This window comes from Salvelinus sp. IW2-2015, unplaced genomic scaffold (assembly GCF_002910315.2).
Source record: "Salvelinus sp. IW2-2015 unplaced genomic scaffold, ASM291031v2 Un_scaffold4526, whole genome shotgun sequence".
Lineage (NCBI taxonomy): Eukaryota > Metazoa > Chordata > Actinopteri > Salmoniformes > Salmonidae > Salvelinus > Salvelinus sp. IW2-2015.
In genome coordinates this window covers 63,452-76,201 of record NW_019945796.1, presented here as the reverse complement: position 1 = coordinate 76,201, position 12,750 = coordinate 63,452, and the positions used below count along the sequence as shown (strand labels likewise).

Here is a 12,750-nt window from a genome sequence, read left to right as displayed (position 1 = left end):
AGGGACCACTATGAACACACACTACACACACACACATACAATCCACCTCACACACACCACACACACACACCACACAACCACACACCACACACACACGTTCTCTCTTTCTTATCTGACAAACCGTTCGATTGCTAGATGTTTATTTTCCTTTATTTCCTTTATTTAATTTTTTCTCTTTATTGTATTTTTTGGACCACTTGTTCTTTTCTTACACGTCATCCAGTTCCATTGGAGCACTTTAGAGACTTCATTATGTTTAGAGAGGAAAACGGTGACGAGAGCAGACCGTGGGGCCAAGACAACAGAACAGAGAGATGTGGAGAAAGTAGGACGGGAAAGCGTGAAGAGAGGACAGAGGAGATGTAGAAAGAGATGGAGGGGTTGTCTCCTCGGCAGATACAGTCTACCACATCCTTGACTCCTGGGGAACATCCATTTTATCATCAGGAGTCAATCATCATCGTCATTGTTTGTCAGCTCTCGTCGGGTCCCAATCCTAACTTCAGATATGCATGGGTAACTTTTCATGTATTGAAAATGTCAAATATGAGATTTTTCAATTRGAGAATTTAATTGGGAGATTTGTGTAAAATGTGAGTTGTGTTCACAGATCTCAAGTTAGGTTTAACGGTCTTTATTGAGTTGACCTGACTAGAAGAGGAAGGGTCGGGTTATTGACTCTGGGAAAATACTACATTGTTTTGAGTTGTTATACATTTTTGTTTGTTAAGTACCTTGTATATAATTTAGTTTGGTATTTCGTGAGCGTCTGAATCCATGTTTTTGTGAAGATGTTTGTTTTTCAAAAGGTTTTTTTCATTGCATGTTTTCTTTTTCATGTATTTCATTTATGTTTTGTCGGTGCAGTTTAAGATTTTTTTCTTGATAATTTTGTTTAAAGTAATAGGAATAATGAGATACTAAAGAGATTCAGATACTTTAAAGTGGGGGGGGCTTGGCCGTAGGGGGGGATTCCCCAACTGGTGGCCGTAGGGGGGGTTCCCCCAAGTTTTCTGAGCTAGATATAAATATAAATCAACTCCAAGTGATTTTCATTTTGGAAATTGTTCCGTAGTATTCCCACGCATAACAGAGGGATATATGTGACTGTATACAAATCTAAGCAAGCTTTGAAATGATCAAGTTTAAGTTAAATATTATATCTGTTTGGTCTTCTTGCTGTCAATTTTCAGTCTACAAATGATTTGTATATTAATGTTCGGCCCCTTGACCATCCGCTCAAGAAACAAATTCATCCCTCTGCTGAATCTAGTGGATGAATCTAGTGGATGAATCTAGTGGATGACTGCTTTTAAAGGGGCTGTGCTCCAATAATCCCACTCCCATATTGGCAAAGGAAAGTCTCAGTTTACAATTGTCTTTTGATGACAAACAGAATAGTTTGTAATGAATTATATGTTGATTGTGGCGTCTCCTCGGTTTGTGAGTTCCTCTGAAGCTTTTCATCTTTTTCTGTGATGACGACTTTCGCGTAAATATCTAATTTTCCTTCAGAAAGACAAACAAACGTGTTTCGTTAAGATGAACCATTTTGTTTTAACATATAAAAAAATCATGGTTATGTAACCTTTTTCTGTGAGTGAAGAGCAAATTTAAATAACAGAAGCTGGGTTCTGTTTTTTGTTTTTTTTAAGAGGAAAAACATCCGTTTTGTTTTTTTGAGAAAATATCCATTTTGGACAGAAATTCTTTATGTACAGTAAATCATTCAGAATTAAAATCATGTATATTTTTTAACTTTGAATTAAGGTTTTTGTTTTATATTTAGACCTTTTTTGTTGTCTGATTTGATAAACCTTCCTTGACCTTAGAGTAATTTTTGTTTTTTACCCGTAAGGACTATTTAATTTAGTAACTCGATGAAACTTGTGTCTGCTATGCTTGATCAGTTGAAAGTATACTCACCCCATTTGATTCTGGTTTTGATTTTGTCAATAAACATTGAATAGACTGCTTGTGTGTGTCTGTCGATTTTTCAATGGCCGTGTTCGAGAGAATCTGATCTGAGAACATGTTAGCGTGCTTGTTCACCCTGGAAGAGAAGTGGCGTTCAGATATAGGTACAACTATCCAGTTAGAGAGAACCAGTAAGAGACGGGGGTACAATTCACAACGTCATCACCACACACAGCCACACACACACACACAACACACGTCATCATCACCACACACACACACACTGCAAACAGGAGAGAGGAGACTAGTAGAAGTCTTAGTTGTTTTAATGGTTAAAGATGTGCGCTGCAGCACCGGTCAGAGTCCAGCAGAAGGAGTGTCCATGTGGGTCCAGATGAGGTGGAGGACAGGAGTTTCTAGGAGTTGTCTCAACAAGCCCTCCTGGAGATGGAGTCCAGCAGAAGGAGTGTCCATGTGGAAAGGGTCCAGATGAGGACAGGAGTTTCTAGGGGTGGTCTCAACATGCCCTCCTGGAGAGGGAGTCCAGCAGAAGGAGTGTCCATGTGGAAAGGGTCCAGATGAGGACAGGAGTTTCTAGGGGTTGTCTCAACCTCCTGGAGACACTTCAGGGACTGGGGTCTCCATCCCCCCCAGGTTAGGTGTTTCCCCATTCAGACTTACAGTACCTTTTAGGCGTAATGGGCTTTGCAGGTGTGGTTCCCTTGTGCATACCGAATACATTTCATTTAACCTCTGAAAACCCCTCCCACTTGCTGGCCAACAGAGGGGTTGGGTTAAAGGTGGAAGACTCATTTCAGTTCTCAATGCCTTCAACTTAAATGTGTCTTCCTCATTTAACCCCTCTTGAATCAGAGAGGTGCGGTGGGGGGCTGCCTTGATCGACATCCACGTCTTTGGCGCCCGGGGAACTGTGGGTTAACTGCCTTGCTCAGAACGATCCAGCAACCTTTCAGTTACTGGCCCAACGCCCCTGTAGATGTTGTGTAGACGTTGTGCCAGCTCACGGTGATGATCTCCTACCCAGCTGTTAAAGCATTAATCCAGTAGGGGGAGCTATAGGACTCTGATCACAAACTGGCTGAGAGTCTTCATTCCAGCATTCCTACATGATCTATGGTCAGTTGGAGGACGTCGCTCCTTGACGATGATCTATGGTCTGTTGGAGGATGTTGCCCCTTAACGATGATCTATGGTTAGTTGGAGGACGTTGCGCCTTGACGATGATCTATGGTCTGTTGGAGGACGTTGCCCCTTGACGATGATCTATGGTCTGTTGGAAGACGTTGCCCCTTGACGATGATCTATGGTCTGTTGGAGGACGTTGCCCCTTGACGATGATCTATGGTCTGTTGGAGGACGTTGCCCCTTGACAATGATCTATGGTCTGTTGGAGGACGTTGCCCCTTGACGATGATCTATGGTCTGTTGGAGGACGTTGCCCCTTGACGATGATCTATAGTCTGTTGGAGGACGTTGCCCCTTGACGATGATTTATAGTCTGTTGGAGGACGTTGCCCCTTGACGATGATCTATGGTCTGTTGGAGGACGTTGCCCCTTGTCTGTGAGAGCATTGGGCATGCATGTACACTGTGTGCTGGAGGGATAGCACATGCTTGTGTACTAGTACTATATAGGAGTGTATGTCTTGTATGGTATACTGTATGTGTTGGGGCTGTCAGAGTCAATCAGTTCATTCCAGTTCAATTTTAGTGCACACATTTATTTTATTTTTTTACAATCAAAATACACTGTAAACATCCTAAATACATGATCTATACAGCTAAAAACAGCAATGCGATGTTAAAACAAGTTGACGTTGAGATTAAAGAGATTCTCTGGTACATTTGTATACTTTTTAAAGAGAGTGAAAGTAGTGGCTCACAAGCCAAAAGTGGTCCCCGAAAATTGCGTACTACGTCACATACGTRTTCAGATTTGTGCACCGCGTCGTTGCTCTTCCTCTCGCTCTGCTGTGGGGGGCATCGTATGCTTATTACTAGCTGTCACTCATAYGGCGAGGGGCTGAAGCTCATTGGTTGAACTCTAATTGCTGGGCGGCTGGCCTACGTGGGGGAAAATGTAGGGAAAATGGTGCAGCACAGATTCTAGAATAACAATCACTTTCGGGATTTAGGGATTTTGTGGCTAATTGAGATAATTCTGCTCATAGATTATTATAATTTAAAAATAATATTATTTAACCTTTATTTAACTCGGCAAGTCAGTTAGGAACACCTTTTTATTTACAATGACGGCCTACCCCGGCCAAACCCTAACCTGGACGACGCTGGGCCAATTGTGCGCCGCCCTATGGGACTCTCAATCATGGCCGGTTGTGATACAGGCTGGAATCAAACCAGAGTCTGTAGTGACGCCACCAGCACTGAGATGCAGTGCCTTAGACCACTGTGATACAGCCTGGAATCAAACCAGGGTCTGTAGTGACGCCACTAGCACTGAGATGCAGTGCCTTAGACCGCTGCGCCACTCGGGAGCCCCAAGCTAAGATGGGGAGAGGTCTGTCTGTAATAAAGTGCTGCTCGGCTGTYTTGACATCACCATCAACTAAACAAGTCCTACAGGCCCTAGTTTTATCCCACCTGGACTCCTGTCCMGTTATATSGTCAAGTGCTGCAAAATAGAACACARGCRAATTCCAGTTGGCMCAGAACAGAGCARCACAGCTRGCCCTTAGATGTACTCAGAGAGYTAACATCAATAACRTGCATGTCMATCTCTCCTGGCTCAAAGTAGAGCAGAGATKGACTGCATCACYACTTGTCTTTGTGGGAGGCATTGACGTGTCTGTCTATTCAAACAGCTGAACACAAAGCTGGGACACCCATGCACACCCCACAAGACATGCCACCAGGGGGGTCTCTTCTTCACAGTCCCCAAATCCAGAACAGACTCTGGGAGGTGCACAGTACTAGATAGAGCCATGACTACTCCTTTTCAACACCAATTGGTAGATTAAAATATATATATATATATTCCTGTATGTTTTCTAGGGTTAGGAAAGTATTTCTGAATAAAAAACAAAAAAAGGTTTGGAGAGTCTTTGCAGACTAAATATATTGGTGAACCAAAAGTACAGTGGTTTCCATTAAAGAACAGCCTCTGTGTTCTGTTAGATGGGCTAAGAAGGAGTCTGGTGAGAGGGAAGGAAGGTGGCCCACCGGAGGGGAAGTGGAGTTAGAAGGAGTTGTGAGAGGGAAAGGAAGGTGGCCCACGCGGAGGAGGAAGTGGAGGCAGGAAGGAGTCTGTGAGAAGGGAAGGAAGGTGGCCCACCGAGGAAGAAGTGGGAGGCAGGAAGGAGTCCTGTGAGAGGGAAGGAAGGTGCGCCCACGCGGAGGAGGAAGTGGGGGCTAGAAGGAGTCCTGTGAGAGGGAAGGAAAGGTGGCCCACCGGAGGGGAGAGTGGAGGCTAGAAGGAGAGTCTGTGAAGAGGAAGGAAAGGTGGCCCACCGGAGGAGAAGTGAGGCAGGAAGAGTCTGTGAGAGGGAAAGGAAGGTGGAACCCACCGAGGGGAAGTGGAATGCTAGAAGGAGTCTGGTGAGAGGGAAAGGAAGTGGGCCCACCGGAAGGAGGAAGTGGAAGGGTAGGAAGAGTCTGTGAGAAGGGAAGGAAAGGTGGCCCCACCGGAGGGGGAAGTGGAGCAGGAAAGGAGTCGTGAGGGGAAGGAAAGTGGCCCCACCCGGAGGGGGAGTGGAGGCCAGAAGGAGTCCCCTGGTTTTGAGAAAGGGAAGGAAGTGGCCCACACGGTAGGGGGAAGTGGAGTCAGGAAAGGAGTCCTGTGAGAGGAAAGGAAGGTGGCCCACCCGGAGGGGAAAGTGGAGGCAGGAAAGGAGTCTGTGAAGAGGGAAGGAAGGGTGCCCACCGGAGGGGGAAGTGAGGCAAGGAAGGAGTCCTGTGAAGAGGGAAGGAAGGTGGCCCACCGGTAGGAGAAGTGGAGGCAGGAGGAAGTCCTGTGAGAGGGAAGGAAGGTTGGCCCCCACTCGGAGGAGGAAAGTGGGGGCTAGAAGGAGTCTGTGAGAGGGAAGGAAGGTGCCCACCGGAGGGGGAAGTGGAGGCTAGGAAGGAGTCTGTGAGAGGGAAGGAGGTGCCACCGGAGGAGGGAAGTGGGGAGCAGGAAGGAGTCTGGTGAAGAGGGAAGGAAGGTGGCCCACCGTGAAAGGGGGGGAAGTGGAGGCTGAAGGAAGTCTGTGAGAGGGAAGGAAGGTGGCCCACGGAGGAGGAAAGTGGAGGCAGGAAGGAAGTCTGTGAGAGGGAAGGAAGGTGACCCACCGGAGGAGGAAGTGGAGGCAGACGGAGTCTGTGAGAGGGAAGGAAGGTGGCCTCACCGGAAGGGGGAATGGATGGCCGAAAGGAGTTGTGAAGAGGGAAGGAAGGTAGCCCACCGGGAGGGGGAAGTGGAAGGCTAGAAGGAGTCTGTGAGAGGGAAGGAAGGTGAACCCACCGAGGAGGAAGAGGGTGGCAGAAGGAGTCCTGTGAGAAGGGAAGAAGGTGGCCCACCGGAAGGGGGAGTGGAGGCTAGGAAGGAGTCTGTGAGAGGGGAAGGAAAGGTGGCCACCGGAGGAGGAAGTGGGAGGCAGGAAGGAGTCTGGTGAGAGGGAAGGAAGTGACCCATCCGGAGGGAGAATGGAGGCATGGAAGGGAGTCTGTGAGAGGGAAGGAAGTGGCCCAGCCGGAGGGGAAGTGGAAGTACAGAGGAGTCTGTGAGAGGGAAGGAAAGGTACCCACCGAGGAGGAACGTGGGGCTAGAAGAGTCTGTGAGAGGAGGAAGGTGGCCCACGAGGGGGAAGTGGAGGCAGGAAGGAGTCTGTGAGAGGGAAGGAAGGGCCCACCGGAGGGGGAAGTGGAGCTAGAAGGAGTCTGTGAGAGGAAGGAAGGTGGCCCACCGGAGGGAGGAAGTGGAGGCTAGAAGGAGTCTGTGAGAGGGAAGGAAGGTGCCCCACCGGAGGAGGAAGTGGAGGCAGAAGGAGTCCTGTGAGAGGGAAGGAAAGGTGGCCCACCGGAGGGGGAAGTGGAGGCAGAGAAGAGTCCTGTGAGAGGGAAGGAAGGTGGCCCACGGAGGGGGAAGTGGAGCAGAAGGAGTCTGTGAGAGGAAGGAAGGTGGCCCACCGGAGGGGAAGTGGAGGAGGAAGGAGTCTGTGAGAGGGAAGGAAGGTGGCCCACCGGGGGGAAGTGGAGGCAGGAAGGAGTCTGTGAGAGGGGAAAGGAAGGTCCCACCGGAGGAGGAAATGGAGGCTAGAGGAGTCTGTGAGAGGGAAGGAAAGGTGGCCCACCGGAGGGGGAAGTGGAGCGGAAGGAGTCCTGTGAGAGGGAAGGAAGGTGGCCACCGGAGGAGAAGTGGGGCTAGAAGGAGTCTGTGAGAGGGAAGGAAGGTGGCCCACCGGAGGAGGAAGTGGGGCAGGAAGGAGTCTTGTGAGAGGGAAGGAAGGTGGCCCACCGGAGGGGGAAGTGGAGCAGAAGGAGTCTGTGAGAGGGAAGGAAGGTGGCCCACCGGAGGGGAAGTGGAGGGCAGAAGGAGTCTGTGAGAGGGAAGGAAGGTGGCCCACCGGAGGAGGTAAGTGGAGGCTAGGAAGGAGTCTGTGAGAGGGAAGGAAGGTGGCCACCGGAGGGGGAAGTGGAGGCTAGAAGGAGTCCTGTGAGAGGGAAGGAAGGTGGCCCACGGAGGGGGAAGTGGAGCAGAAGGAGTCTGTGAGAGGGAAGAGGAAGGTGGCCCCACCGGAGGGGGAAGTGGAGGCAGAGAAGGAGTCTGTGAGAGGGAAGGAAGGTGCCCACCGGAGGGGAATGTGGAGCAGGAAGGAGTCTGTGAGAGGGAAGGAAGGTGGCCCACCGGAGGAGAAGTGGGGAGGCTAAGGAGTCTGTGAGAGGGAAGGAAGGTGGCCCACCGGAGGGGGAAGGGAGCAGAAGGAGTCTGTGAGAGGGAAGGAAGGTGGGCCCACCGGAGGAGGAAGTGAGGGCAGAGGAGTCTGTGAGAGGGAAAATGGAAGGTGGCCACCGGAGGGGGAAGTGGGGCTAGAAGGAGTCTGTGAGAGGGAAGGAAGGTGGCCCACCGGAGGGGGAAGTGGAGGCTAGAAGGAGTCTGTGAGAGGGAAGGAAGGTGGCCACCGGAGGGGGAAGTGGAGGCAGGAAGGAGTCTGTGAGAGGGAAGGAAGTGGCCACCGGAGGGGAAGTGGGGCAGGAAGGAGTCTGGTGAGGGAAGGAAGGTGGCCCACCGGAGGAGAAGTGGAGGCAGGAAGGAGTCTGTGAAGAGGGAAGGAAGGTGCCACCGGAGGAGGAAGTGGGGGCTAGAAGGAGTCTTTGAGAGGGAAGGAAGGTGGCCCACCGGAGGAGGAAGTGGAGGCAGGAAGGGAGTCTGTGAAGGGAAGGTGGCCCACCGGAGGGGAAGGGGGCAGAAGGAGTCGTGAGAGGAAGGAAGGTCCCACCGGAGGGGAAGTGGAGGCGGAAGGAGTCTGTGAGAGGGAAGAAGGTGGCCACCGAGGGGGGAAGTGGAGTCTAGAAGGATCTGTGAGAGGAAGGAAGGTGGCCCACCGAGAGGGAGGAAGTGGGGGCTAGCAAGGAGTCCCCTGGTGAGAAGGAAGGAAGGTGGCCACCGGAGGGGAAGTGGAGGCAAGGAAGGAGTCTGTGAGAGGGAAAGGCATAGGATGTGGCTGTCGTGGTCAACCGGAGGAGGAAGTGGGCAGGAAGGAGTCTGTAGAGGGAAGGAAGGGCCACCGGAGGAGGAAGTGGAAGGCAGAAGGAGTCTGTGAGGGGAGGAAGGTGGCCCACCTGGAGGGGAAGTTCAGAAGGAGCTGTGAGAGGGAAGGAAGGTACCACGGAGGAGGAAGTGGGGGCTAGAAGGAGTCTGTGAGAGGAAGGAAGGTGGCCCACGCGATAGATGTGGTGGTGGTAATTCTAATGGGGTGGTGGCGGGTAGATTGACAGGGTTACTAGATGGTGGTGGTGGTACAGGTTACTAGATCGGTAGGTGGTGACAGGGTTATAGTGGTGGTGGTGGTACAGGGTTACTAGATGGTGGTGGGGGTACAGGGTTTACTAGATGGTGGTGGTAGGTGGTACAGGGTTACTAGATGGTTGGTGGTGGTAACAGTTACTAAGATGGTGGTGGTGGTACAAGGGTTACTAGATGGTGGTTGGTACAGGGTTTACTAGATGGTGGTGGTACAGGGTTACTAGTGGTGGGTGGTGGTACAGGGTTACTAGATGGTGGTGGTGGTACCAGGGTTACTAGATGGTGGTGTGGTACAGGGTTACTAGATGGTGGTGGTGGTACAGGGTTACTAGATGGTGGTGGTACAGGGTTACTAGATGGTGGTGGGTGACAGGGTTACTAGATGTGTGGTGGTGACAGGGTTACTAGATGGTGGTGGTGGTAACAGGGTTACTAGATGGTGGTGGTGGTACAGGGTTACTAGATGGTGGTGGTGGTACAGGGTTACTAGATGGTGGTGGGTGGTACAGGTTACTAAGATGGTGTGGTGGTACAGGGTTACTAGATGGTGGTGGTACAGGGTTACTAGATGGTGGTGGTGGTAACAGGGTTAACTATTGGTGGTGGTACAGGGTTACTAGATGGTGGTGGTACAGGTTACTAGATGGTGGTGGTGTTACAGGGGTACTAGATGGTGGTGTACAGGGTTACTAGATGGTGGTTGTACAGGGTTACTAGATGGTGTGTGGTGTAGCGGTTACTAGATGGTGTGGGTGTAACAGGAGGTTACTAGATGGTGGGTGGTGGTGGTACAGGGTTACTAGATGGTGGTGGTGTGGTACAGGGTTACTTAGATGGTGGTGGTGGTACAGGGTACTAGATGGTGGTGGTACAGGGTTACTAGATGGTGGTGGTGGTACAGGGTTACTAGATGGTGGTGGTGGGTACAGGGTTACTAGATGGTGGTGGTGGTACAGGGTTACTAGATGGTCGGTGGTGGTACAGGTTTACTAGATGGGGTGGTGGTACAAGGGTTACTAGAATGGTGGTGTGGTACAGGGTACTAGATGGTGGTGTGGTACGGGTTACTAGATGGTGGTGGTACAGGGTTACTAGATGGTGGTGGTACAGGGGTTTACTAGATGGTGGTGGTGGTGGGTAACAGGGTTTACTAGATGGTGGTGGTGGTACAGGCTTACTAGATGGTGGTGGTGGTACAGGGTTACTAGATGGTGGTGGTGTACAGGGTTACTAATGGTGGTGGTAACAGGGTTACTAGATGGTGGTGGGTGGTACAGGGTTCTAGATGGTGGTGGTGGTACAGGGTTACTAGATGGTAGTGTGGTACAGGGTTACTAGATGGTGGTGGTACAGGGTTACTAGATGGTGGTGGTGGTACAGGGTTACTAGATGGTGGTGGTGGTGGTAAGGGTTACTAGATGGTGTGGTGGTACAGGGTTACTAAGATGGTGGTGGTGGTACATGGGTTACTAAGATGGTGGTGGTGGGTCTAGATGGTGGTGGGTGGTACAGGGTTACTAGATGGTGGTGGTGGTGGTACAGGGTTACTAGATGGTGGTGGTTGGTACAGGGGTTAACTAGATGGTGGTGTGGTACAGGGTTACTAGATGGTGGTGGTGGTACAGGGTTACTAGATGGTGGTGGTGGTACCAAGGTTACTAGATGGTGGTGGTGTACAGGGTTACTAGATGGTGGTTGTACAGGGTTACTAGATGTGGTGGGTGGTACAGGTTACTAGATGGTGGTGGTACAGGGTTACTAGAATGGTGGTGGTGTACAGGGTACTAAGAGGTGGTGGTACAGGGTTACTAGATGGTGGTGGTGGTACAGGGTTACTAGATGGTGGTGGTACAGGGTTACTAGATGGTGGTGGTGTACAGGGTTACTAGATGGTGGTGGTACAGGGTTACTAGATGGTGGTGGTGTACAGGGTTACTAAGATGGTGGTGGTGGTACAGGGTTACTAGATGGTGGTGGGTGGTACAGGGTTATAGATGGTGGTGGTGGTACAGGGTTACTAAGATGGTGGTGGTGGTAACAGGTTACTAGATGGGTGGTGTACAGGGTTACTAGATGGTGGTGGTGGCTACAGGTGTTACTAGATGGTGGTGGTGGTACAGGGTTACTAGATGGTGGTGGTTACAGGTACTAGATGGTGTGGTGGTACAGGGTTACTAGATGGTGGTGGTGTACAGGGTATAATGGGTTTTACTGTTACTAGATGTGGTGGTGGTACAGGGTACTAGATGGTGGTGTGGTACAGGGTTACTAGATGGTGGTGGTGGTACAGGGTTACTAGATGGTGGTGGTACAGGGTTACTAGATGGTGGTGGTGGTACAAGGGTTACTAGATGGTGGTGGTGGTCAAGGGTTCTAGATTGTGGGGTGGTACAGGGTTACTAGATGGTGGTGGTAACAGGGTTACTAGATGGTGGTGGTGGTACAGGGTTACTAAAGATGGTGGTGGTACAGGGTACTAGATGGTGGTGGTGGTACAGGGTTACTAGATGGTGTGGTGTACAGGGTTACTAGATGGTGGTGGTAACAGGGTTTACTAGAATGGTGGTGGTGGTACAGGTTACTAGATGGTGGTGGTGGTACAGGTTACTAGATGTGGTGGTGTGTACAGGGTTACCTAGATGGTGGTGGTTGGTACAGGGTTTACTAGATGGTGGTGGTGGTACAGGGTTACTAGATGTTGGGGGTGTAGCAGCAGGTTACTAGATGGTGGTGGTAGGTCTAGTGTGGTACAAGGTTACTAGATGGTGGTGGTGGTAACAGGGTTACTAGATGGTGGTGGTGGTACAGGGTTACTAGATGGTGGTGGTACAGGGTTACTAGATGGTGTGGTGGTGGTACAGGGTTACTAGAATGTGGTGGTGGTGTAACAGGGTTACTAGATGGTGGTGTGGTACGGTACTAGTGGTGTTGTACTAGATGGTGGTGGTACCAGGGTTACTAGATGGTGGTGGGGTGGTACAGGAGTTACTAGATGTGTGTGTACGGTAAGATGTGTGTAGCAGGGTTACTAGATGGTGGTGGTACAGGGTTACTAGATGGTGTTGGTGGCTGGTACAGGGTACTAGATGGTGTGGTGCGTTACAGGGGTTAAGACTGTAGGTTGGTGGTACAGGGTTACTAGATGGTGGTGGTGGTACGGGTTACTAGATGTGGTGGGTGGTACAGGGTTTACTTAGACTGGTGGTGGTGGTACAGGGTTTACTATAGATGGTGGTCGGTGTATACAGTGGACTAAATGGTGGTGGTGTACAGGGTTACTAGTGGTGGTGGTGGTACAGGGTTGTACTAGATGGTGGTGGTGGTGGTATACAGGGTTACTAGATGGTGGTGGTGACAGGGTACTAGATGGTGTGGTGGTACAGCGGTTACTAGATGTGTGTGGTACAGGGGTTACTAGATGTGGTGGTGGTGACAGGTTACTAGATGGTGGGGTGGAGCAAGGGTTACTAGATGGTGGTGGTGACAGGTTACTAGATGGTGGTGGTGGCTGTACATGGGTTACTAGATGGTGGTGTACAGGGTTACTAATGGTGTGGTTGTACAGGTTACTAATGGTGGTGGTGGTACAGGGTTACTAGCATGGTGGTGTGGGTACCAGGGTTACTAGATGTGGGTAACAGGCGTTACTAGATGGGTGGGGTACAGGGTACTAGATGGTGGTGTCGGACAGGGTACTAGATGGTTGGTGGTACAGCGGTTTACTAGATGGTGGTGGTGACAGGGTACTAGATGGGTGGTGGTACAGTTATGTGTGCGTGGACAGGGTTACTGATGGGTGGGGGGTGGTGTGGTACAGGGTTAACGTAGATGTGGGGTGTACAGGTTACTAG

General features: G+C 50.6%; 1 protein-coding gene across 1 annotated transcript in view; it reads right to left on the bottom strand.

The window, feature by feature from the left end:
• Positions 1 to 2,274: 2,274 nt before the first annotated feature.
• Positions 2,275 to 12,750, bottom strand: part of LOC112077397 (proline-rich protein 36-like) — a 31,895-nt gene continuing 21,419 nt past the window's right edge. The window contains exons 4-13 of the mRNA XM_070441676.1: positions 8,001 to 8,399; positions 7,836 to 7,916; positions 7,614 to 7,753; positions 7,227 to 7,472; positions 6,954 to 7,143; positions 6,398 to 6,708; positions 6,108 to 6,253; positions 5,520 to 5,906; positions 5,231 to 5,319; positions 2,275 to 2,447 (exon numbers count right to left, since the gene is read on the bottom strand). Coding sequence (XP_070297777.1) covers positions 2,275 to 2,447; positions 5,231 to 5,319; positions 5,520 to 5,906; positions 6,108 to 6,253; positions 6,398 to 6,708; positions 6,954 to 7,143; positions 7,227 to 7,472; positions 7,614 to 7,753; positions 7,836 to 7,916; positions 8,001 to 8,399 — 2,162 coding nt within the window. The remainder of the gene's footprint in view (positions 2,448 to 5,230; positions 5,320 to 5,519; positions 5,907 to 6,107; positions 6,254 to 6,397; positions 6,709 to 6,953; positions 7,144 to 7,226; positions 7,473 to 7,613; positions 7,754 to 7,835; positions 7,917 to 8,000; positions 8,400 to 12,750) is intronic.